This window comes from Diplotaxodon limnothrissa, unplaced genomic scaffold, assembly GCF_057381915.1.
Source record: "Diplotaxodon limnothrissa isolate DT_005_m unplaced genomic scaffold, D_limnothrissa_male_GT1.1 unmapped_scaffold_2, whole genome shotgun sequence".
NCBI lineage: Eukaryota > Metazoa > Chordata > Actinopteri > Cichliformes > Cichlidae > Diplotaxodon > Diplotaxodon limnothrissa.
The window spans coordinates 191699-219049 of NW_028188556.1; the positions used below are offsets into that span (position 1 = coordinate 191699).

General features: G+C 41.2%; 2 protein-coding genes across 5 annotated transcripts in view; both read left to right on the forward strand.

Annotated features, from left to right (window-relative positions):
* Positions 1-520: 520 nt before the first annotated feature.
* LOC146606939 (tripartite motif-containing protein 16-like) overlaps positions 521-27351 on the forward strand; it is a 40637-nt gene continuing 13806 nt past the window's right edge. Inside the window, exons 1-2 of one of the 4 annotated variants that reach the window (XM_085349181.1) lie at positions 536-2182; position 4152. In XM_085349181.1, the coding sequence (XP_085205307.1) occupies positions 536-2182; position 4152 (1648 nt within the window). Of the gene's footprint in view, positions 2239-4151; positions 4153-6797; positions 6808-27351 lie in introns of those variants that run through there. The other 3 variants (XM_085349180.1, XM_085349183.1, XM_085349184.1) reach the window with 3 other exon arrangements.
* LOC146606940 (uncharacterized) lies at positions 10106-23794 on the forward strand. The gene is made up of 5 exons (XM_085349193.1): positions 10106-10313; positions 18842-19276; positions 19794-20057; positions 22553-23212; positions 23381-23794. The coding sequence occupies exons 2-5, from the start codon at positions 19105-19107 to the stop codon at positions 23719-23721; spliced, it is 1437 nt and encodes a 478-aa protein (XP_085205319.1). The 5' UTR covers positions 10106-10313; positions 18842-19104; the 3' UTR covers positions 23722-23794.

The window sequence follows — 27351 nt, forward strand, 5'->3', positions numbered from 1 at the left end:
CTCACTGATAAAACTGTAGTTAGGACGGGTCGTCTCGATGAGAACAGCTCCACTGTTACTTTGGTCCAACCAAGTTTCAGTTAAAAACATAAAATTAAGGCTGTGCTCAGTGATTAAATCATTAATTAAAAATGTTTTCCCAGCTAAAGATCTAACGTTTAATAAAGCCAACTTAAGTGGGAAAAGGGAAGTTAAAAAGGGAAGTTTTTTTTATAAAGAAAAATGGGTTGACAGGTTTAAAAGTTGATGTGAGCAGTAAATAAAAAGGGTTAAACACACAGTATCGCTCTCAAACTGCTCCTCTTCCTGGAGTGAAGCACAGCCTGATAACCCTCCCTCTTCTTCCTGCTCTTAAACACATCACCTCCTCTCTGTCCACGTGTTTCCTCCTCATGGGTGTAACCAACATGTTGTGATGTGTAGGCTGTAATAAGCTCCGTTTACTGAAGAAAAAGACTTTGTGGAGATTACACCTCAGACTAGTTTCAGTTATATGGAAGAGAAACGCACACAGTCACTGACACTGAGAGGAGAAATGGCGCAGAAAGGACTTCAGCTGGATGAAGAAACCTTCTCTTGTTCCATCTGTTTGGATTTACTGAAGGGTCCGGTTACTATTCCCTGTGGACACAGCTACTGCATGAACTGTATTAAAACCCACTTTGATGAAGAGGACAGGAAGGGAATCCACAGCTGCCCTCAGTGTAGGAAGACTTTCATACCGAGGCCTGTCCTGGAGAAAAACACCATATTAGCAGCTTTAGTGGAGCAGCTGAAGAAGACTGGACTCCAAGCTGCTCCAGCTGATCACTGCTATGCTGGACCTGAAGATGTGGCCTGTGATGTCTGCACTGGGAGGAAGTGGAAAGCCGTCAAGTCCTGTTTATTCTGTTTGGCCTCCTACTGTGAGAAACACCTCCAACCTCACTATGATTCACCATCATTAAAGAAACACAAGCTGGTGGCCCCCTCCAAGAAGCTCCAGGAGAACATCTGCTCTCGTCATGATGAGGTGATGAAGATTTTCTGTCGTACTGACCAGCAGAGTATCTGTTTTGTCTGCTCAATGGATGAACATAAAGGCCATGAAACAGTCCCAGCTGCAGCAGAAAGGACTGAGAAGCAGAAGGAGCTCGAGGTGAGACGACTAAACATCCAGCAGAGAATCCAGGAGCGAGAGAAAGATGTGAAGCTGCTTCAAAGGGAGGTGGAGGCCATCAATGGCTCTGCTGATAAAACACTGGAGGACAGTGAGAAGATGTTCACTGAGCTGATCCGTCTCCTCCAGAAAAGAAGCTCTGATGTGAAGCAGCAGGTCAGATCCCAGCAGGAAACTGAAGTGAGTCGAGTCAAAGAGCTTCAGGAGAAGCTGGAGCAGGAGATCGCTGAGCTGAAGAGGAAAGACGGCGAGCTGGAGCAGCTCTCACACACAGAGGATCACAACCAGTTTCTACACAACTACCCCTCACTGTCAGCACTCAGTGAGTCTACACACTCATCCAGCATCAATATTCGTCCTCTGAGCTACTTTGAGGATGTGACAGCAGCTGTGTCAGAGACCAGAGATAAACTACAGGACATTCTGAGAGAGGAATGGACAAACATCTCACTGACAGTCACTGAAGTGGATGTTTTACTGTCACCACCAGAGCCAAAGACCAGAGCTGAATTCTTAAAATATTCACATGAAATCACGCTGGATCCAAACACAGCAAACACACATCTGTTATTATCTGAGGGGAACAGAAAAGTAACACGAATGAAGCAACAACAGTCTTATTCTGATCATCCAGACAGATTTGCTGATTGGTGTTTTCAGGTCCTGAGTAGAGAGAGTCTGACTAAACGTTGTTATTGGGAGGTGGAGCGGAGAGGGGGAGAGGTTTGTGTAGCAGTCACATGCAAGAATATCAGCAGAGTTGGGAGCCTCAATGAATGTGTATTTGGATTCAATGACAGATCTTGGGCATTATATTGTTACACTAACAGTTATCAGTTCTTGTACAACAGTGCACAAATTGTCCTCTCAGGTCCTCGGTCCTCCAGAGTAGGAGTGTACCTGGATCACAGAGCAGGTATTCTGTCTTTCTACAGCGTCTCTGAAACCATGACTCTCCTCCACAGAGTCCAGACCACATTCACTCAGCCGCTCTATGCGGGACTATATCTTTATGGAGATGGAGTCACTTCAGAATTGATTAAGGTGAAATAGACAGAGAAGATATGTTCATGTTGATCCCTGACCATTATATGTAGTTGTGTAATTTCTAAATGAGGCTTTACATTTTAGACGGAGAAGTTCAGCTGTCCATTTGTTCTGGATTTTTTGAGGACATATATTACATATAATCATGTATGCTTGTACACAGTAGATATCCACACTGGAATGTTTTTCATAGAGGATTTACCCTGCTAAGCATTTAACTCTTATAATCAAACTCTATAAGACTCATATACTTAAGTGAAATATTATCCATATTCATATCATAAGGCTGTGTCATCTGTTGAATGATTACCTGTTCATGCATACAGTTTTGCTCTGTAATTTATTAAGTACAACTTATATGTAACTTTTGACAGATTTATAGACCATGGTGACAGGTTATGACATACAGATAGTCGAACTTGGCCCATTGGAAGATGCACCTGGTATGACAGTCCAAACTGGGCCAACAATCATTAAGTTCAAACGTTTGAGCTCACTTTGGCCTTAACCCTGTAAAAAGGAGTCATAAAAGTGATGGACAATAAGGAGGGGAAAGAAAGGCAGGGCAAGTTATGTAACACAAGTATTGAATATCAGAAACACAACAACGTGGGTAAAAATTGATGCATCGGAGTTAACCAGTGATTTAATCCATAATTGTTGTAATATCAACATTTGCAAAGTTGGAAAAATACTTGTACTAGTTTAAACTTAAAACTAAATCAGTGAAAGGACAAGGAATGGTAAAGTTACTCAGCAGCTGTTTGTTGTCTCCTATTACAGGAAGGTCAGATATGACCCCACTAGCTTTTTCTTTTTGTTACTTTGTGTGTCTCTACTGATTGTGCTTAAAGGCTCTACACCCTGGCCTTTGCTTTGTTTGTTTTGCTGTGTGTTGTCTTCTTGTTTTGTGTATTGTGATGTACTGTTTTGCTGTTTATATAACTCTGTTTAAAGAACCCTGTTTCAAGAATTCTGCTCCTTTGCAGAGAGAAAAAAAATTTGAGTGACTTGATTTTAATTCGATCTAAAAAGCTGAATCTCCACACCATTGGCCGAATATCACGTTACCATGTTGGCTTTAAAATTGCAGCCCACCACACTGATGTGTGAAAAATAATATTGCACTGATTCAAACTGTACTTACATTTATATACCTTTGTTACATCAATATAAATCTGAATTTGTTCTTATGGCTGATAATCATGTGAGTTTAAATGATACTACTCTTCATATTCAGCATGTTTGAAATCTGTCATCAGTCTGGTTAGTGGTTTTCTGTAGTTGCTGTAGTGGGTTGTCAAATGCAACAATATATTGGAACTGCAGTGATTCATCAGTTAGTCAATTATTAGAGAATTGATTGTTTTATCATTATTTTAGTCACATTTAAAGCTGGTTCCAGTTTCTGAAATGTGAAGATTGTTGATTTTCTTGATCATATATGACAGTAAACTTAATGTCTTTGAGTTTTTAAATGTTTCAATGTAGTAAGATTTGAATCCTTGAGGTTTTTGATATTGCATTATTATTGTGTCTAGAATGATGACATTTAATGTCATTTTTGGGGTGTAAAGTTTGAATACACTCGATCATTTATACATTGAAATATAAATACTAAATAACACAGGCCTGTATATTGTGGAGGATAGACATGTTGCTTTGCCCTGAGCTGTGTCTGGCAGGCAGAGCGTCTCCACAAATCTGATGCTTCTGATTTGGCGAAAATGAGCTGAGGGTGACACCTGGTGGACAAACACAGACATGACAAGAAGAAAGACTAAAGTGCAGAGGGGAGACAAACAGCTGGAAATACTTGTTGGAAAGGATTGTCATGCTTCAGAAAAACACACAGCACACACTCTAACAGTCCTTTATTTGCACTGAAGGAGACACGTGAAGAAACCAAATCACACAATAATGAAGTGAACACATTCATAGTCAGTGTTCAAGATGATGGATAGAAATGAGAATTGTGGAGCATTTATACATTTATAGGTCTGTGACTTACAGCAGAAGCAGCATTCACATGAATTCACCAACTGTTTATTTCTCTGTTATTCTGATTAAAATGTCAAATAAATATATTTTCCACTTTCGGTCCTGCGTGTCGAGAAATCTGCTGTTAAATCAGAAAATTAACAGACTTCAGATTTTATTCAAAGACATGTTACTTTGTATCATCTGTCAGCAGGCATGTGTTAACAGGGACTATCAGACAGTTTAGTGGTAAGGAGAAATATTAATCAGATTGGAATCCACAATTCCCCAAAATAGGTTATGTATACAGTTAATGAAACTAAAAGAAATAAATCATTTATCCCTGCTCGAACACTCGATGTGTGTCATACTTTTTTGTCATTTTGTTTTACTTTTGTGACTCCTGGTTTTATGTTGATTCAAAGAGGAAAACAAGATTAACAGATTATTGCTTTGTTGAAAGCACCAATGCAGCAAAATGTTTGAAAGTTACCTCTGTGGTAGCCGTCTTGTTTGTTTCTGTAAAGAGGAAGCTTGTCTTAACTGCACTTCTTTTATAGGCCACTTTGAATTGAGAAGCTGTGGTCTCAGAGTATATAAAGCTGGCAGGAAATAAATAGGGGGTCATTGAAAGCTGTACATACTGGGTTAATTAGATCAGTATTGGACTATGGGTGTATAGTATAGAATTCTGCTGCCGAAACAAGTGTTGGAAAGCTAGATAGTATCTAATAGCTGTGTCCCAATCCAATGACCACACGCTTTGTAGTTAAGGCTAGAAATATGTTTTGGAATTTGTACGTGCTTTGTTTCTAGGGGCCACCATTTTTAGCTCCATTCTGCTGCTGATACATACTTTAGGTTTCTGAATACTAAACTTGTTGCTGCATTTCATAGTGTGTAACTTGAAGGCCCTGAGTACTTTCTCCCACACTGAAAACACTGGAATGATAAAATTATTTGAACATTACCTAATAAGACTGATTCAGGACAGACAATTGGTTATTTTAAACTTATAGCAGTCCTTTACAAACAGGGAACAGTCTGTCTATTCTCTACATCTGTCAGCTGCTGCTGGCTCTTCCTCCTCCTCTTCCTCACACACTGCTGAGTTTGTCCTGGTGGATCATCAGGGGTGCAAAGCCTCACAGATGATGTGCAGCAGTGGGTCCCTCAGTCTGTCCTCACTCTGGACACTTGCAGTTGTCACACCATCCATCCATCCATCCATCTTCATCCGCTTTATCCGAGGCTGGGTCGCGGGGGCAGCAGCCTAAGCAAAGAGGCCCAGACCTCCCTCTCCCCAGCCACCTCCTCCAGCTTATCCGGGGGAACACCAAGGCGTTCCCAGGCCAGCCGAGAGATATAATCTCTCCAGCGTGTCCTGGGTCTGCCCCGGGGTCTCCTCCCGGTGGGACATGCCTGGAACACCTCACCCAGGAGGCGCCCAGGGGGCATCCTTGTCAGATGCCCGAACCACCTCAGCTGGCTCCTTTCGATGTGGAGCAGCAGCGGCTCTACTCTGAGCCCCTCCCGGATGGCCGAACTTCTCACCCTATCTCTAAGGGAGAGGCCAGCCACCCTTCGGAGGAAGCTCATTTCTGCCGCTTGTATCCGCGATCTCGTTCTTTCAGTCACTACCCACAGCTCGTGGCCATAGGTGAGGGTAGGGACGTAGATCGACCGGTAAATTGAGAGCTTCGCTTTTACACTCAGCTCCCTCTTCACCACGACGGACCGGTGCAGCGTCCGCATTACTGCAGCTGCAGCCCCAATCCGTCTGTCGATCTCCGGCTCCTTTCTCCCATCACTCGCGAACAAGACCCCGAGATACTTGAACTCCTCCACTTGGGGCAGGAACTCATCCCCGACCCGGAGTGGGCACTCCACCCTTTTCCAGCTGAGAACCATGGCCTCAGATTTGGAGGTGCTGATCCTCATTCCCGCTGCTTCACACTTGGCTGCGAACCGTTCCAGTGCGATCTGGAGGCCCTCACCCGATGAAGCCAACAGAACCACATCATCCGCAAAAATCAGAGATGAGATTCTGAGGCCACCAAAGCGAAAGCCCTCCGCCACTTGGCTGCGCCTAGAAATCCTGTCCATAAAAATTATGAACAGAACCGGAGACAAAGAGCAGCCCTGGCGGAGCCCATCACCCACCGGGAACGAGTCCGAGAACAGTTGTCACACATGGAAATCAAATGTGTGATAAGCTGCAGGATTCAAACAGAATTGTAACTTATAAATACATTGATATGTTCGTAGCATAAACCTATTCGCTGGAACGTTCAAGACAATTCTACTACAAAGCAAAGCAAGGAAAAAATACAGTTTGGACAGAAAGTAAGAATTTCTGGAAAATGGCATGGTATAATGAAGTAAAAGGGAGTCATTTATATAGGATACAAAACACAATAGAAGTTAACAGCCATAGTGGATTAAATAGACAGGATATTATAGGTTATTATAAGTAGAATACAAACAGGTCATTGCTTTCTAAATGGTACTCTTTTTAGGATGTGGAAACATCTGACTGGGTTGTGTGATTGGTGTAATGCTATGGGGACGGTTGAACATGTGCTTATTAGTTGTAGGAAGTATGTAAGAGAGTGTTGAGGGTAGAAATGGGTGGTGTAATGGAACTAACGTTTGAAAAGGTGGTTAATCAGTTAAGTCATAATGAAGGGAAAGGAGTGGCTTTTTGTTTTGTTTTTTAAGAAATACTGGTCTCATCAAGAAGATCTAAGGATTTGGAAGTGAATTTAGAATAAAAGCCAGGAGATGGCAGTAGTGCAACATCTTTGGATGCAAGCTGTTGTTAAAAATGAAGAAGAAGAAGATAGGGGGACATTTTTGGAAGTTGCTGTTTGTATGTGTAAGGGATGTCCAATAAACTAAGTACTAATTACTTCAGTTTAGACTGAGTGATGTCTGATGTGTTCCACACCTCTCTGCGTAACGCTCTTATAAATTGCATTTATTACATTTTTGCTTTTTTTTTCTTTGTTTTGTTTTTGTTTTTAAAAAAGTTTATAACTTAACTGTTTTCCAGCCTGGAGTTTCTGATGGTTTCATGGGGTGATTTTGTCCGAACTGTGTGCAGGACAGGAGCTGGATGCAAATCTCATCTGTAACATTTAGAAATGGAAAGCCCCAAACATCAGACCATCAAAGCCAATGTTGGTATGTTATTTGACTTTTGAATAAATCTACTTAGCATTGTGCACTAATAACATTAAAATCAAACACTTCTGCATAAACATGAATACCAGAATATTCTCAGTTACCTTTGAAGTTTGTCATCTCTGTTCTTTGTAAACTCTTTGTATTTCTTACCCTGTGGTAGCTGGGATAAGCTCCCACACAACCTTGAAAAGAATAAGAAGTAGAGGATGGATAGATGGTATTTACAGTTGAAATTAATTATATCTGATTTTTATTTTTAATCTAAGGATGATTGTGGTGCACAGTCTGCAGTGTTGTGCAGGGGAGATGGGCTCACCTGCAGCGAAGGGCTGTCGGAATTCAAAGAGTCTTTCAAATGTGGCGACAAATGCGTCCTTTTCTCCGAATTTGAAGGATGGCTGGTCCAAATTCAGGGGAGGGATGCATCAAATGCCAATTTGGAAGCAACGACAGTATACTGTGTATATTTATACTGGCAGTATGGAAAATGATTATTTGGAAATGCTTAAAATGGAAATGATCATTTACTGTGAGGTGAGGTGTGGTTGGGGTGTGGACGGTGGTTGTGCTTTTGTAACGTTGAGGTATGGACAGCTACACACTGAGGCCTCAGTCCTGCCTGTTCACATTTTATTCAGTAAAAACTAAATTTTCACTGCTTTTATGGCCTTTTTAGTGGGGAGAACATAGCTAGGATTTAATGATTTAACAAATATTTTGAATCCTTTGTCCTCCACAATGCTAAATGGCTGGGAGTCCTCCATCACCATGCTAACCAGGTCTTCATCTATTTGAGATTGTTCTCCTGAGGAAAGACAATAAAGACGAAGCACAAATATAAATATCACACACGTAACTTATTACAGTTGTATAATATTGTTATATCATTTAGTAACATTACTGCATGCTATATTATCATTGCATTTGATGGCTCACCTGGTCTTGCTCCACAATCGGTGTTCCCCCTATTATGATGCAAAGCTCTGTAGTGCCTAAGCATGGATGAGGTGTTGTTGTTATATCCCAGCTCCCTGGCACATAGCAAACACTTCACCTTGTACAAAAGTAAAGACAGCTTAACATAAATTGTATTGCACCATCAGTATTATGAAAATACATCTTCTGTAGAAAGGTAAAAGTAGCATTACCTTAGAGGGGTTTACCTCTGACAAACATCTGGCAGACAGTCTTAACAGTTTTTACCTTCGTTTTGAGAACTTTGACTGTTCTAGGCAGACCAGCACACTGAGGGAAAAGACTATCACTCCCCCATCTATTTGCATTGATGAGAGGGGGGTAGCTAATCTTTTTAGACACACCAAAAGCAAGAGTCCTGGACCTGACAACATCTGTGGACAGGTACTGAGAACTTGTGCTGATCAGCTGAGTGGGATTTTTCACTATATCTTCTCACTTTCTTTAGAGCTACAGACAGTACCTACGATTTGGAAACATGCTACCGGTATTATTGTTCCTGTTGCTAAGGGCAGGGTTGTTGTCTCTCTCCCCTTCTGTTTATTCTGTACACGAATGAGTGTCGCACTAATTTCACAAACAGATACATCCTGAAGTTTGCTGACGACACAGTGATCGTCAGTCTTCTAGTGGGGGAGGAGTCAGGCCATGGACAGGTTGTAGATAATTTTGTGAATTGGTGTGATGAGTCCTTCCTCTCACTTAATGTGTCAAAAACTAAAGACGTGATTATTGATTTTAGGAAGTCCTCTTATAGCTCATCACCCACTATCATTAAAACGGCCGATGTTGGGATCGTTGAGAGTTATAAATATCTAGGTGTGGTACTTGACCATAAACTGTGTTTTGAATCTCATGCTGATGCCACTACTAAAAAAGTTCAACAAAGACTGTTCTTTTTAAGGAAAATGAGATCTTTTAATGTCTCATCTGAGATGTTGTCTTTGTTTTATAGAAGTTTTATCGAATCTGTGATGTCTTTTTGTATTGCTGCCTGGTTTGGTAACCTGACAGTGAAGAATAAGAATCGGTTGGGACTTCTGGTAAAAACTGCTAGCAAAATTTCAGGGCGCTGGCAAGATGAACTTTTGGCCATTTACAATAGAAATGTGCTTAGAAAGGCTCATTCTATTATTAATTGTGTGAACCATCCACTTCACAGTGAGTTTGAGTTGTTGCCTTCCGGCCGCCGTTTTACCTGTGAGGAGGACCAAAAGACTCCAGGTCTCTTTTATCCCTACTGCGTCTTGTCTCCTTAATGGCAAATAATTGTCCTGGAACTTTCTATCATTATTATTGTTATTATTTTTTTATAGTATTGTTCTGTTTATTTTTATCCTCCTGCTGTTTAACTAATTTCCCCCTGTGGGACAATAAAGAAATTGAATTTAATTGAATTGAATTGTTGGGAGGAATAAAATCAAAATGTTGCCATAAAGGGGAGGACATCCTCCTCTTCTTAGTTGGCTCCATTCTCTCCTGACTTTCTCTCCTCACTCTCATAAACCTCCAAACTGTCTCCAAACTCTCACTAACCGCAACTCTCCATCAAACACCCACATTTTGAATGAAGTCTGAGGGGTTTATATCTCTATGATAGCTCGCGGCAAAGTTCGAACCACTTCCTGAACCAGTCACGTGGTACAGCCGGGCAGCGAGGCTTCGGACGTCATCATTTTCAGCTCCTCCCATAAATGACGCAAGCCCCGATACGCCCATCGCGGAAACGCTCTCTCCATTACTCGACACAAGCTTTGAAGCCGCGATACAGAACGTCACATCACTAGTAAATATCATAAAAGATACTAACAAAGAACAAAGCGTAAAAGAAGAACAACAAGCAGAGTGAAAGTGAACCTGTAATGTGGAGGAAACGGACAGTGAGCGCAGTGTAACCGTGACAACGACACACGAGGACGGATTTAAAGTGATCATAAAATCGTCTCCAGACGGTCGTCGTTCGGTGAGTGGAACCAGATTCAGCTACAACAGCGATAAATACGCCTGTAGAGAGATGAAGAGTGCTAAAATACTGAGAAACGGATCTCTGATGAGTGTTTGCAGGGATGTGGTTCAGCAAGATAAAGACACCCGACTCTAAAACATGCTGGCTTATCCATAAGATAATAATTTGGTGTGTATTGATGTTGAAAGGGAAAAAGAGAGTTCACAGAGTGTTACTGATTTAATATGCGGGTCAGCTGTGACAGCAGGTGTTAGTACCTGGGAAAGTCTGAAGTATTTATCACTATTCAATAGTGCCAAATAAACGATATAAATGCAACTGATGATGAAGAAAAGGTTGAAATTTTAGTAAAGTCACAAATCACGTCAGCTTTCTTTACATAGCACATTTAAAAGACATCAAGTAAGTAAAATTTATTTATATATCACTTTTCACAGATAAAAATCCCAAACTGCTCCACAATAAAACCAGAAATATAAATAATAATATAAAACAATCAGAAAATTAAAAACGAGAAGAAAGAAAAGCATGAATAATCATCTCAAGTTCTGCCTTTGACACCAGTAGTCTGAGTTTATAAATGTTTCTTTAGATGATACAAACAGTTACGAAACAGTAGTTTGGAATGTTTCTCAAGTGACAACTTTTCTGAGATTCGATTGAACTGAAGGGTCTAAAACCTGATATGTTGCTTAATTTCTGAAAACATGTAATCAGGAGCACAATTAAAGTTTCTGTTTTATCTGTATTTAACTGGAGGAAATTTATGGGCAGAACGTTGTGCCATTAGAAACTAAATTTGACTAAGTTAAGTTTGAATTTGAATTGCTCAGATTGAATCTGAATTCTAACTTGAATAAATACTTTTTAAAACTGAATATGAATTAGCCTAATTTGAAATTCAATTTATTGGTTTGAAACTGATTGTGACTAAATTAAAATTGAATTTTATATTTTGAAAATGAATTAATTTGCTTTGAATTCAGTTTCAGTTCCAAAATGCAGTTTTGGGCTCAATGCTTACATATATGTATAAAAATAAAATTTACAAGCTGTGATAACTGTTTCTGATAAAATGAAGAGTAGACCGATATATTAAAATTTTCCTTTATTGGATGAGAAAATCATACCATGTCATCATACAGAATAGATACCAGAGCCTTAAACAGGCTGACTTCTGCTAAATGGGTCAAACTGGACAAAAATTATACAACCTGGGCTGACTTGCACCTCTGCATGTCAGTCCGTTTCAATATGTGACCCCGCCGGGGTCTTGCTCTTAACGAAGGCGGTCACACTTTTCTCCTCTCCTCCTCTCCCTTAGCTTCCCTGCTTAGCCTCTTGTATCCTTGTCTAGTCTCGTGTTTTTTATATTACTTTTCCCTGGAACATTCTCTCACAGTCTGTTCTCTAAAACCTAAAAGAGGAATTATGGATTTGATCAACTGGTCCCTAAATGCAATTGACACCCCTTTCTCAACGAGAAGTCTGGGCTCGGGTGAGCCTGAGTGCTGAAGATATCTACCTATTCGGAACCATGATAACAGGGTTCTTGCAGACTGGAAGACTGTTTACTTAGCCTAGCAGGGCGAAGGACACTGTCTCAGCTGAACTCTGGACACGCAGACATACACATACACTGATATGCACACACTCATCCCCCCTCCCTTTCCAAACGCCTTCGATGCTTGTTCCCTCCTGGGAACATGGTGGGTCTGAGCCCGCACTGGAATGGTAGCGCTGGGCAGGATGGCTGCTGTGTTTGCTTCGGCTTACTCCTTACCCCCCACCCGACCCTGTGGTATGTCACGTGTTCCATAATGTTGTGCTGTGGACATTTATGTGCTTTTTTTGTGCAGAGGAGTTTTTTTGTTTCCTGTTCTCATGCTGTCCTCCCAGGAGCCCAGCATGAGTAGAGGTCTCTTTTTTTTTTTTTTTTTTTTATCCCCATGTGATGTCTGTGTTGTGTGTGTAAGGTTGGGGGGGCTATTTCACTGCAGGGCAACCTGCACCTGGCGAATAAAGCCTTGATTGATTGATTGATTGATTGATTGATCGATTGGACAGTCAGGGATGAGTGCACTAACATACCTGGAGACTGCCGTTTTAATGAGTGTTTGCGCTCTCGAGTCACATGATAGGTGAGTCCTAGTAAATAATTTTTGAGAATGTGAACGTAACACATCCCTGGCTTTCTTTCAATATCTGTTTATTTTTATAAATTATACATGGCTTCAAGCTCACATTGAGGCCTGTGGGGCACTGAGACAACAGACAAATTTAAGTGTTTTTGATATATGAATATTTCATACTTTAAGGTTGCCTGTTTATTTAAGGGAGATGAACAATACATTATAATTGTACCTAATAATACCACAGACGACAGACTAAATAAATAGATTTTAGGTAGATGCTTGTGCATTCTTAAAGTCTTAACTGAGTAGGGCTGGGCGATATGACCCAAAATTCATATCTCGATATTCTTTAGCTGGATGGCAACATACGATGTATATCTCGATATTTTTTTAAAGCCATAAAGTAAGAACAAAAAGAGTTCTTAGTCAAAGCTGTGTCCCAAATCTCACACAGGCACTTTTAATAACAGTGTGCAATACACATACACTTATTCTTCTTTTTTATACTAAGTTAATATACTGTGTTGTGTTGTTTGTTGTGTTGTGATGTGATGTGTCATATCGTGTCGTGTTGTGTTATATGTAGTGCCGACGTAGGACAGTTTTTCCAATTTCATTGTACTACTGTACTATGACTGTGCAATGACAATAAAGAGTTATCTTATCTTATTAACATACAGCGTAGATTTACAAGAAAAACTTACTCAGAAATAAATTATTAGCATTTATTAAATAATAATGTTCCATAAATAAAATAAAAACAATGTTGTTTTTGTGCATAACCACAGGCTCACAATCGGGCAGTCAAAATGTAAACTAAAAGATAATAACAAAGATTTCGCAGCTCCTCTGTTGCCAGGTGCTTTTTTGCCCCACTGTATAACACTGGAGTCTGTCGCTGTTGTTTTAAATACTTTCTGCTGGATTTTGTCTCTGTCCTGTTTCCCTTTAGCTGTTTTTCTCTTTAAATAAAAAGTACAAAGTTTGCATTGTGATTATAAGTTAAAATTGGGTTTAACTTATGAGTTGCTACTACTACTACTACTCATTACTATGAGTAACTAAAGCTTTCAGACAAATATAGTGCTGCTATATATTAAAATAAGTCTGTCTCATTCTTATATAAAGTATTCATATATTCACTTTAAAAGAAAAACATTTTTCTGAGATGAAGTTGAGCTGAGAAGAAGTCATGATATGAAATTGAAATAAATGTATGTTAAATTTTCACTGAAGCTTACCATTTGAGTCGAGTTAAATTTCACCACTGATTATTTTTAGTAGAATATTTTTTTAATATATTAATAACATTTTAAGGTCCACTTATATTGTCAAAGTGAAACGAGACTAGTCTCACTGACTGCATTAGCTAAATTTATACTTTTTTGCCCCACTGTACAGTGGGGCAAAAAAGTATTTAGTCAGCCACCGATTGTGCAAGTTCCCCCACCTAAAATGATGACAGAGGTCAGTAATTTGCACCAGAGGTACACTTCAACTGTGAGAGACAGAATGTGAAAAGAAATCCATGAATTCACATGGTAGGATTTGTAAAGAATTTATTCGTAAATCAGGGTGGAAAATAAGTATTTGGTCAATAACAAAAATACAACTCAATACTTTGTAACATAACCTTTGTTGGCAATAACAGAGGTCAAACGTTTACTATAGGTCTTTACCAGGTTTGCACACACAGTAGCTGGTATTTTGGCCCATTCCTCCATGCAGATCTTCTCGAGAGCAGTGATGTTTTGGGGCTGTCGCCGAGCAACACGGACTTTCAACTCCCGCCACAGATTTTCTATGGGGTTGAGGTCTGGAGACTGGCTAGGCCACTCCAGGACTTTCAAATGCTTCTTATGGAGCCACTCCTTTGTTGCCCGGACGGTGTGTTTTGGATCATTGGTATGTTGGAAGACCCAGCCTCGTTTCATCTTCAAAGTTCTCACTGATGGAAGGAGGTTTTGGCTCAAAATCTCACGATACATGGCCCCATTCATTCTGTCCTTAACACGGATCAGTCGTCCTGTCCCCTTGGCAGAAAAACAGCCCCATAGCATGATGTTTCCACCCCCATGCTTCACAGTAGGTATGGTGTTCTTGGGATGCAACTCAGTATTCTTCGTCCTCCAAACACGACGAGTTGAGTTTATACCAAAAAGTTCTACTTTGGTTTCATCTGACCACATGACATTCTCCCAATCCTCTGCTGTATCATCCATGTGCTCTCTGGCAAACTTCAGACGGGCCTGGACATGCACTGGCTTCAGCAGCGGAACACGTCTGGCACTGCGGGATTTGATTCCCTGCCGTTGTAGTGTGTTACTGATGGTGACCTTTGTTACTTTGGTCCCAGCTCTCTGCAGGTCATTCACCAGGTCCCCCCGTGTGGTTCTGGGATCTTTGCTCACCGTTCTCATGATCATTTTGACCCCACGGGATGAGATCTTGCGTGGAGCCCCAGATCGTGGGAGATTATCAGTGGTCTTGTATGTCTTCCATTTTCTGATGATTGCTCCCACAATTGATTTTTTCACACCAAGCTGCTTGCCTATTGTAGATTCACTCTTCCTAGTCTGGTGCAGGTCTACAATACTTTTCCTGGTGTCCTTCGAAAGCTCTTTGGTCTTGGCCATGGCGGAGTTTGGAGTCTGACTGTTTGAGGCTGTGGACAGGTGTCTTTTATACAGATGATGAGTTCAAACAGGTGCCATTCATACAGGTAACGAGTGGGGGACAGAAAAGTGTCTTACAGAAGACGTTACAGGTCTGTGAGAGCCAGAGATTTTCCATGTTTGAGGTGACCAAATACTTATTTTCCACCCTAATTTACGAATAAATTCTTTACAAATCCTACCATGTGAATTCATGGATTTTTTTTTTTTCCTTCCACATTCTGTCTCTCACAGTTGAAGTGTACCTCTGGTGCAAATTACTGACCTCTGTCATCATTTTAAGTGGGGGAACTTGCACAATCGGTGGCTGACTAAATGCTTTTTTTGCCCCACTGTATTTTAGTTTTGCTGAGCCAAATAAGACAGGTCAGGGTGAAGAAGTGACAGCCAAAGAAAAGCTTACCACAAAACGGAAAAATTATGACAAATCAGACTATAAGGCAAAAAGAAAGTGCAGCTTTATGGTTTCATGGACAAAAGAATTTCTGTGGCTGCAATATGACGAGCTAAATAACCAGGGCTGCACATAAGTGGTCTGCAGGTGCGCATTCGCTGTCAAAATAAAAAACGCGCACAGGATAAGAAGTTGCATCTCGTGTTTGCGTACATAAGATTTTCTGGAGGAGGACAGACATTTGTTTAGAACTGTTAAAGATGTCTGTAATGTTATGTGCACATTGAGAATTTTAGCATCTCCTAGTGGTTAGCTTGGAGACTGCGGTCAAGTGAATTTTTATGTGGTTTAGCTTGTATTCCTATTGGATGTTTAGAGTCACATGAGTGGGGTAATGCAGGAAGCCATTTTAGTATTGGGATTTGCACAATGAGGCATACCAGAAGTCTCCCTGTTTAATCCTTAAGCATCCACCTGTGTTATGCCATGGAGAAGCATTGTTTGTAAGTTTGAATTGTTTCATCTTTATAAGTAGTGAGTGTTGTATATTTTATTGATTTTATGCATATTTGGAGAGATTTATATATAAATGCCTAGATCTGTTCGCCATGTGAAGCAAATGCATAATTCTTTATTGCGCATATTTCTTTTTGTATTTTTTGTAGTTTGACAAGTTCTGGGAAATCACTGTAAGTTGTACGCTGATGAAGACAAACAAGTAAACAGCCCTCAACTTTACTTTCACGTCTGACTCATCATTCAACGCTTTCAGTGCTTACAGCATATGTTTAGCTATCTGTCACTTCGTGTACCAGAACCACGCATGCAGGGGACAGAATAATGTCGAAGAAGCAAGCTCCTTTAAGCAATTATTTTGGTGTTCCTCCACCTCCAAAGAAATGTCAGAAGGAGTCCGAACCACAAAAGAAGCACGTATTCTCGGAAAAGTGGTTGCAGGAGGTGAGCTGGCTTCAAACAAATGATGAACGCACAGAGATGTGGTGCAGAATGTGCCGTGAAAATCCCACTCTAGCGGACAAAAACAGTGCCTTTTTATATGGACGCAAACGCGCGTTGCAACTTATCTGGTGCACGTCTTTTATTTTGACAGCGAATGCGCACATGCGGACCACTGATGTGCACCCATGTAAATAACAATGTTCTGCCGGGTGTGTTGTTGGTTTTCGATTTCTGAGTCGACAAGGACCTTTGTTACTGGGACCAGTCATTTTAAGAAAGGCCCCCATTAGAACCCATGAGAAATGCAAGAAATGCATTATTGCTCAGTCTGCAATATCTTTCCCAGAACAAACACCAATTGCCAATAACATACTAAAAATAAACCTGAAAATCAGTTTAAAACAGCGTACTATGTTGCAAAGAGTGAACTACCACTGACAAAATTTAGCAGTCTTTGCAAACTTCAAAAAGCAAATGGCCTAGATCTTGGTTCCACTTGTCTCTTACCTGTGACTTCAGTGGAAATTTCAAATTCAGGATCTGACACAGACTGATTCATGTCCTACACAGTTCTTACAAGTTCATAGAAATTTCTGTTCAATTAGAACCAAGTATTTGAGTTGATGATTGTAATTTTTATACAATGTTGTAATTTCTGTTTCAACAATTTTTTGATTAATGTTTTGTTTCCGTTACAATATTATACTTTAGTGTATAATATTGTAACGGAAACAAAACAGGAAACAAAACATCAATCAAAGAATTGCTCTCTTTTTTTTATTCCGGCTACTTAAATTTATTTTTGGGCTACCAAAAACTGAAGAGTCCCTGCCCGAAGGGCTTCCAGGAATTTTGAAATTTTGCAAGCCCTGTGAACCGTATATCCACAGTCACCGCAACGCTATGAATCCTGGGGATAGGTTGAGCCACCAAGGATACACGCAACCCATCCTTGAAATCCTGGGAAAAGGAGGACGCATCTGTGGGATGCATTTGGAGCAGACTTTTAACTGGGATAGCTGATAGATTTGTATTGTTTATTGTCATTTATGCTTAGAAATATTTAACCATATATGCTTAGAGGTGTATAATCGATTGTGTAGTGATAGGATGTGTGATCCTTAATAGTCTGCAAAGGCTTTGTGCTTATTTGCTTATTAGTGTTCTGGCATTCCCACCCACACTCTGGGAGCATGGGAGAGGGCATACCTTCTCTTATTGTTTTATGGTAGGATAAACGTGTCTATCTGTTTTAGGCTAAGTGCCTTTTGTTTAGATGAACTGCTGGATTTCCAGACCAGCAGGTTTAGGGACGTCATTTATGGGGTCACACTCTGACCACAGACACACACGCAAGGTACTCTTTGTGTGTTTGTAGACGTCATATGTTAATGAACCTATGTATATTCATGTAACCTTAATAAAAGAGCAGTGTTACGGGGGAGCGGACGAGAGCGACTGGGGCCAAGCGAAGGAACGACGCTTGTCGTGGTTCTCTCCCTCATGCATGAGTAACACGAAGAACTTTGCCTACTTGGTGTTTAATGCTGTTTGCTGTGTAGTTGAATTGTCCTTAATGTTCCAGCGAATAGGTTTATGCTACAAACCTATCAATAGCCTTCATCACCTGGCTGTGGCATAATCGGCCTCCAAAGGATGCGGCCTATGAATTGGGACACAGCTATTGACTTATCTTGGACTTTATTTCATTTAGACACACAGTCAGAAATGTTTTGAGATTATTTAAAAAATGATATTGTGCTCATAAATATATTATTTGTTATAAATATTGATTAGTGTGTAATTAAATCGTCTAGTAAATTGATGCGTTCTCATAAACGTGTTGGATGAATTCAGTGTGCATTTTAAATGCTCAGCAAACTGCAAGATGAAAGGATGGTGTGTGTTACAACATGTTAGCCCACATGACACAGTTGACTTCAAGTGATATTAAACTGTTTAATATTGTATATGAAAAAGGCACAATTCCATCAGTCAGGAAGCAGATAATAGTAAACTAGTTAAAAACCCATCGTATTGTTGGGGAGAGAATGAAAACAGATGAAGCTGATTTTTAGATACTAACAGTCTCTTCTCTGGGGATCAGAGTGGGTTTCGTAAAGGAGGGACGATGGATAGTTTGTTATATTTGGAATCAGAAATCAGGAAAGCTCAAACAAATAAGGAAATGATGATAGCAGTCTTCTTTAATACAGCCATACAACATGTTCTGGAAAGAGAGACTCCTCATTAAACTCAGAAATCTACGAGTAAATGGATGATTGTTCTATTGAATTATAAGACTGATGAAAGAATATAATTATCCTTGTTTTTCCTGCTATTCTCCTGTCCACACTCCAGTCCAGTAGGCGGGATTAATGCACCTGTAAGCTGATTTGTCAAACGCCATCAATCCCCGAAGAAGAACGGAGGAGGACAGCACTACTGTGGTAGAGGAGCGGTGTGTGTGCAGACATGGCTGCTGTTGATGAAGCGGACTGAACTTGGAGGAGAGACACAAACTGAAGTATTGATCCCGTCACATCAGTGTGGATCTGATAGCAACATCTGTATCGCTTCTATCAATGCTTGTATCGATCCGCTCAGCCTGAGTTGAAGCAGCAATGAGTTCAGCTCAGTATCTGAGAGAGTTCATCAAGGAGAGACTAACTGCTGTTTGTGAAGAAATCTTCTCAGAGGTTCAAAAAACCATCGTCCAGTATGAGGAGGAGATCAACCGTCAGCACAGACTGCTGGATATCAGCCGGAAACCCGACAGAAACTCACACATCATAGGTATGGACATGTTTTTAACTCTGTGCTGTTCAAGCTCAGATTCTTCAGTGTGACTGACTTTACTAGAAGATGTTAAACTGGGTATTTATCAGTGCTGTGGGTCAGTGTCCAGTGATGGACTATGTTGGACTGGTGCAGGTCCATGGTCACTGATAGGTTAGGTTTTAAAACATTTTAATTGATTTATTCATTAAACTTTTTTTCTCTAACAGATTCCAGTGTTGAGTACATCAGGTGTGTTTTAGATCCTCTGTAAACACTGAGACTGTGCAGTAAAGATCTAGTTAGATGTCAGCAGAAAACACATTTAACAAGTTGTTAACAGACTTCTCTGAAGTTGAAGTGAAGCTTTGTTTAAAGAAGGATTTCAGACACTGATGTTTTCATGGTGTCACCCTGCAGTTTAGTTTGGGAAACGTCGATGCTAACATGTTAGCATGTAGCTTTTAAAAGATAGTTTGAGTTTTTATATCAACACATTTGTAATTATTGTTCTTGTGTTTCTTTGTTCCTCAAGACCTCCCACAACAACATGACTGTGAGGAAGAGGGGGGTCTGGATGAGCAGCAGGTCTGTAACCAGGAGAGGAACTCCAGTCTGGACCAGGAAGACCCAGAGCCTCCACAGATTAAAGAGGAACAGGAGGAACTCTGCAGCAGTCAGGAGGGAGAGCAGCTTGGACTGAAGAAGGAGGCTGAAGGCATTATCGTCTGGACTGATGAAGAGCAGCTCAGACTGCTGGAGACCATCTCTAAACCTGAGATAAACTTACACAGAATAGGTATGTAAGACTGTGATGTTTTAATAACAGTGAATATGACTCATGTGTGTCACAGTGGAACAATGGGTAGCGCTGTTGGCTCACAGCAACAAGGTCCTGAGTTTGACTCCACCATGTGGCCGGGCCTTTCTGTGTGGAGTTTGCATGTTCTCCCCTTGTTCACTCTCCAGAGACATGCAGACAGCTGGGTTAGGTTAGTTGGTTGCATTTATTTTCAGAGGCACAGGAAGAATTGAAGGTCCAAAAGTAAAAAGCAGCATGAATGAATCTCTTTGGCATAATTTTCTATTTTCATTTACATAAATGCATTTCCACCATTAATTCATGCAAAAAGGTGAAAAATTAGTGCATAAGAATTCAGCAGAATGAAAGATGTGAAACATCTGAGTTTCAAATTTCCACCCACTGCTCAGACAAAATCTGCACAGAGACACAAAGCCAACAACACAAGTTTCATTTTGTTCTGTTATCAGTTTAAGTTTAAGAATTACATGTTTCCTCTGCACCATGGAAATGGTGAGATTTGAACAGTTTACAGGTCTGAGTAAGTATGAATAAATATTTCTATTCTGTTTTGGAAAAAATGAATTCAGAGTTTCTAAACTGAAATTTATCAAACGAAGAGAGTTTTCATGACATTTCAGGCACAGCCAAAACACTGTGTAAGAGAGCTCTGCCCCAGCATGCCTTCTTATAACTATAGCCAATCCAGACATCCACATTCATTTAACAAAAAACATTTATTTATTTCTAGGGCTGCCATGATTAGTCTACCATCAAAATCGTCCACCACTAATTTAATAGTCAACGTGTCGTGTGAAGTTTTGTAAGATTTAAGATTGTAATAACGGACTGAAACAGAAGATGACAGCACTGCATGTACAAGAATGACAGCTGCCGTTATACCCCGAAGAAGAAGCAGTGTCCGGTATCATAGCTGTGTCCAAATTCAGGGCCTGCATCCTTCGGAGTCTGCATTTGTAGGCCATTACGTTGCAGCGATGCAATGAAGGCTGTCCAAATTCGAAGACTCCTCCAAATGGTAAATGGCCTGTATTTGTATAGCACTTTACTAGTCCCTAAGGACCCCAAAGCGCTTTACACAACCAGTCATCCACCCATTCACACACTGGTGATGGCAAGCTACATTGTAGCCACAGCCACCCTGAGGCGAGGATGCCGGACACTGGTACCACCATGCCCTCTGACCACCACCAGTAGGCAACGGGTGAAGTGTCTTGCCCAAGGACACAACGACCGAGACTGTCCAAGCCCGGGCTCGAACCGGCAACCTTCCGATTACAAGGCGAACTCCCGACTCTTGAGCCACTATCAAGAGTTGGGCTGCATCACCATGCGGCCGACAAATGCGTCCTTCATTTCCCCAGATATGAAGGCTGGGTTGGGTGTATCCTTCGTGGCCCAACCTATCCCAGGAATTATAACGCGCCCCAGCCAATTTACGTTCCCAACAATGGCGGCAGCTACTTAATTTTGTCACCCAGAAAGAGTAATATTAAAACTAACTTTTAACATATTTTCAGGTGAGAAATGTAGCTGTGTAAACTTCAGATATCTGCACGGTTTATCAAGACATCACCTATTTGCAAAAGTGCTCTGACGTTTTCAGAGACGTCTGTTACCCACCAGCTCGATAGCTAGTGTAGGAATGTTTAGCTGATTTTAGAGTTTAGAAATGTGTTAACATAGAATGTAGAACTATTGTAGAGACACTGCCCTCAATATAATAAAGGCCTGACTGTGTCGTGAACTTAGGAGTAGTTTGTAGGAGACCCCTCCCCCACTTGAACTGTGAAAGTAAAACCGAGAGGAGTTAATGCTGAGTGGAAATTCCCCAGAGAATGTTTGGGTGGGGGTCTCAACATTTGTAACTGGATAACTGTGGTCTGGAAGGGAGAAGGGTTTTATGACCTAGGGAGTCACCTACACCCACAGTGTTTTAACTGTCACGCACACACATCCACACGCACACTCACTCATGTGCACTCACACATACACACAGGTATGCATACACAGTCACTCACGAGCACTCACATAGAGACGTGGGAACGCGCACATGTAGGCATTCATGTGCTCGTGCACATAGACACAGACAAAGTTTGCAACACACCGTGGGGGTTTTATGATGGGGTCGCCCATACAAAACTGTGTTTCACAGACAAAGGAGTGAAGATTTATAAAGATGACTAAAGGTTTTGTGAAATGACTACTGAGTTCTGGTGCCGTCTCTGGAAGTTTCGACGAATAAAAGAACCGGGGTAAAACTGATTTCGCAACACTAGCCAGGGGTTCAAGGCACAAGAAGAACTCAAAGTTTTCAAACCTCCTAATTTTTCACATATTTATACACTTTAAATTTCAGTGGTATATATGAGCAACATACTCAAGATGTAGAGATCTGCTAATGGTTTAGACCAGTAAATATTTTCTCAAATGTTTGTTTTGCTATCATTTTGTCCCCTTTGTGCCTTTAGATGTCCATCAGCAGCATGCTTTTAAAGAAGAGGATGTTCTTACAGACCAGCAGGTCTTTAACCAGGAGAGGAACTCCAGTCTGGACCAGAAGGACCCAGAGCCTCCACAGATTAAAGAGGAGCAGGAGGAACTATGCAGAAGTCAGGAGGGAGAGCAGCTTGGACTGAAGCAGGAGACTGATACTTTCAAGGTGACACCTGCTTATGAGAAAAGTGACCACAGTGAACCAGAACCAAACAGCAAGCAGCTCCTTTCTCACAGCTCTGCTGAAGTAGAGAGCCGAGATTATGAAGAAAATGGGCATGTGGACTCAAGGTCAACTAGAAATGCAGAGCTGAAGAAGAGGCATCACAGTCAGAGAGTAGACAACAGTCCTGTGTCAGTGAGTCAAAGTAGAACAGACACAAAGAACAAGTCTGTACAATGTGACGTGTGTGGAAAAACTTTACCTGATAAATACAAACTGATTGCACATCTAAGAGTTCACACAGGTGAGAAGCCATATTCTTGTAGCACCTGTGCGAAAAGATTTTCTGACTCATCAGCGTTAAAAAAACACATGAGAATTCACACAGGTGAGAAACCTTATTCTTGTAGCACCTGTGGGAAAAGATTTTCTGACTCATCAGCGTTCAACACACACAAGAGAGTTCACACAGGTGAGAAGCCATATTCTTGTAGCACCTGTGGGAAAAGATTTGCTACCTCATCAGCGGTGAAAACACACACGAGAGTTCACACAGGTGAGAAGCCATATTGTTGTAGCACCTGTGGGAAGAAAATTTGTACCTTGTCAGCATTCAAAACACACATGAGAGTTCACACAGGTGAGAAGCCATATTGTTGTAGCACCTGTGGGAAAAGATTTTCTGACTCATCAGCGTTTAAAAAACACAGGAGAATTCACACAGGTGAGAAACCTTATTCTTGTAGCACCTGTGGGAAAAGATTTGCTGACTCATCAGGATTCAAAACACACACGAGAATTCACACAGGTGAGAAGCCACATTCTTGTAGCACTTGTGGCAAAGGATTTATTCAGAAGTCACGTTTGGACTGCCATGTAAGAATTCACACAGGTGAGAAACCGTATCCTTGTAGCATCTGTGGGAAAAGTTTTGTCGATAAGCTACAATTAAAGAAGCACATGAGAATTCATACGGTGTAAAAGGTATATACTTAGAAAATGTGGGACAGCTGTGAGTCATTGCTGAACACCTGAGTGAAAAGATGATCCATATTCAAATTTTTTTTTCTTTTTTTCCAGAGAAGTAAAGAACTCTCAGCATTGTTTGTTCAGTTTATTACATTATTCTATTAATTGCATCAGGAAAACTGATCTTACATTTCATGAGGGTTAAGGTTCAGTATGCTCTTTTCGATTGGTTCATTGTTTAGCTCTGTTTATTATTATTGCTTTATATCCTATAATGGGAGAAATGGACCCCAATCCAGTCTTCTGGTTAATAGTTGTAATCATTTGCTCAACTGAGTTTAAGTCACAATAAAAATGAAGAAAGTGAGCAACAGTCAAGAATTGTGTTTATTCTTGTAAGGGAGCAAAAGTATCAAATACCAAGTTTCATGCTTGAAGGGGGAAGTCCCCAGTATATTTTGTCAGTCCCACCTAAGGATGGGTATCGTCAGTGTTGGGGAGTAACGGAATACATGTACCACCGTTACGTATTTAAAATACAAAATATGAGTAACTGTATTCCGTTACAGTTACCGTTTAAAAAGGTGGTATTCAGAATACAGTTACTTTGTTGAAATAAATGGATTACACTGCGGTACTTTCCTGTTTCATATTGTCGCGGGTCAGGACTGTTTGGGTTTTGTTTGACAGCTACGTTCTGTTGTTCCAGGCGGCAGCGTTACGGTTGCCATGGTTACAGGGCGACGCTCTCTCTCTTTCTGCGACTGTGTGTTTCCTGGGTGAGAGAGCGCCTTTTCGTTGTTGTTGTTGTTGTGCTAAGCTAACAGGCAGAATGCTACAAGCATAGCTCTAAAGAATGTAGCATCATGGGCAGTGTAGTCCGTGTTGCGGGGAGAATGGACTGCCATACACGTTATGGGTCTGTGAGCGCGAGGAGGGAGAAAAAGGGGAGTGGAAAGGTACGAGTTGTCGTCGAGAAAAAACGGGAGCTGGAAGCATGTAAATATAATAACCACTTCAGCCAAGAAGAGTGCCTGACGAGCCCAGTTGTAAGTAAGCTATTAAGACTCGACTGTAAACAGTGTTCGTGTTTTCCTCCGAAAACAATAAGTTCCGTTGGAACAGTCTTTCAACGCCTCTCTCTGTCTCTCGCAAGAAAAGTTGACCCACACAACAAAGTAAAGCTATTTTTCGGCTACGAGCCGACAGGGACCCCGCCGTATTAGTCAGAGGTCCCTTTACTACAGTTCGGAGTCGCGGACCTTCAGTAATAGTAATAAATCACACAGCAATAATACATTCACGTTGTTGTAAAAAGCATGATAATATATTAAGTAATCCAAAGTATTCAGAATACGTTACTGTCATTGAGTAACGTAACGGAATACGTTACAGAATACATTTTGGGGAATGTATTCTGTATTCTGTAATGGAATACATTTTAAAAGTAACCTTCCCAACACTGGGAATCGTTTAGGTTTTATCCGATACCGGTGCCAAATCGGTACTTTTGAAATGGTGCCGGTGCTCAAACCGGTGCTTAAAGAATGGAGAACACAAAATTGGTCCAAAAACCTCTCATGTTCAGCTGTTTTTTTTGTAAAGAGATAACAATGTTAGCCTTTTCTGCAGCTATGGGGCATATATGGTATCACTCTTGGCTGGAAGCAGTGCTTAAACAATGGAAAAAAACACAAACTTTGTCCAAAAACCTCTCATGTTTAGCTGTTTCCCTTTTTCTTTGGTCATTTTAGCCTTTTTGGCCAGGGTGAAGGGAGTATCTGCCATCAAACAAGAAGACAGCCATATGTAGCTATGATGATGTTTGCTAGTTCACCTTACATGCATTAATGTAATAACGTGGTTAGCCTACTCAACGTAAATTACACACGAACAACATAAAGCTTCTCACGCAGAGAAGAACGGCTGCTGCTGCCATCATCATCCGTCATCATTTCTGCTACACTGGCAGGGCTAGGGGCCAGGACTCTCCTCTTCGGGTTTGTGGGGGATGTTTCTAAATCCAGGTCCGATAACAGGCACCACACCCGCAGTAGATGTGCTCGGTGTGAGGTCTCACAGCAAGCTATCAAATACGGCGCATTTCTCGGCTTTTAAAAAAAAAAACTCTATGCGTCGCCAGGTGTTTCATCGGATTCAAGGTGTTGACAGTATCACAGTATCAGCTTAAAGCACTTGTTGCAGGCTGCTGAGTTTGCATATTTTGCTGTGAAGTACAGCCAGACTTTTGACCGCTTCACCTTGGGCATTTTTAATCTGTAGCTCTGCTCTAAAAGAACGTACGTACCTGCACCCACCTACTATCCTCGGAAACGTAAAATGATTGGCTAGAAGTGTATCACAGCTCAGGAAAAAAAAGCACCGAAATGTGCGCTGCTTTTCAGTCTGGTTACTACCGTTTATGTCAGAACCGGTGCCATCATGGCACTGGACACCGGTACCCATCCCTAGTCCCACCCTCCTTTGCCATAAAACTGTCACACGATAACTAATTTCCTTCTAGACGCTTTTGAGAAGCCTCTAGAACAGGGGTCTGAAACTCGCGGCCCGCAGGCCATTTGTGGCCCACGTCACCTGTACTTGCAGCCCGCATATTGATGTGACAATTTTTTTTTTCTTTTTAATTAGTATACAAAAAAAAATGATTTAATATGACGGCAGAGTGTTACAGGCATGGCCCTTTAAGACTGTAGCCTCATGGTGTAGCCCGTGCTACAGGGAGAAAGTGTGGGACCACCCCTCCCTGTGTGTGTGTGTGTGTGTGTGTGTGTGTGTGTGTGTGTGTGTGTGTGAGCGTGAGGGAGGGAGGGAGAAAAAGTAAAGTCAAAAACTATGAGGTGTTACCGAGCATAAATGGGAGATGGAAGCATGTAAATATGCTGACGAGCCCAGTTGTAAGTAAGCTAGCTAGCTTAGCTTAGCTCATAGCCGACTCGTTAGCACCATGGCTACTTCAACTGTCCCTCCTGCACTTTCCTGCTCATTGTGTCAGATGTTTAGTTATTCCTCGGCCTCCCTTAGCAGTAATAATACTTGTAAGAAATGTATCATATTTATAGTTCTGGAGGCCAGGATTACTGAATTGGAGACTCTGCTTCGCACCCTTCATTCACCCATAGCTAGCCAGGCCCCTGTAGCTGGTGCAGCCGAAGATAGCGTTGGCCCCGCTAGCTGTTCCCCGGCAGATCTCAAGCAGCTGGGGAAAGAGGGCAGCTGGGGGGTCAAAATCTGGTAATTGGTGATTCTGTTCTCAGACATGTGAACCTAGGGACACTGGCAACCATAGTCAATTGTCTTCCAGGGGCCAGAGCAGGCGACATTGAAGGAAATTTAAAACTACTGCCTAAGGGTAAACGTAAATACAGTAAAATCATAATTCACGTCGGCAGTAATGACACCCGGTTACACCAATCGGAGGTCACTAAAATCAATATTCAATCGGTGTGTAACTTTGCCAAAACAATGTCGGACTCTGTAGTTTTCTCTGGTCCCCTCTCCAATCAGACCAGGAGTAACATGTTTAGCCGCATGGTCTCCTGAAATTGCTGGCTGTCTGAGTGGTGTCCAAGAAACGATGTGGTCTTCATAGATAATTGGCAAACCTTCTGGAAGAAACCTGGT

Excerpts from the sequence above, each read along its gene's own strand:
- LOC146606940 (XM_085349193.1), top strand. The coding sequence starts at position 19,105 with ATGAGTTCAGCTCAGTATCTGAGAGAGTTCATCAAGGAGAGACTAACT. Across the intron at positions 20,058-22,552 it reads GATAAACTTACACAGAATAG|ATGTCCATCAGCAGCATGCT; the intron begins GTATGTAAGACT and ends TTGTGCCTTTAG. Across the intron at positions 23,213-23,380 it reads ACACAAGAGAGTTCACACAG|GTGAGAAGCCATATTGTTGT; the intron begins GTGAGAAGCCAT and ends GAGTTCACACAG.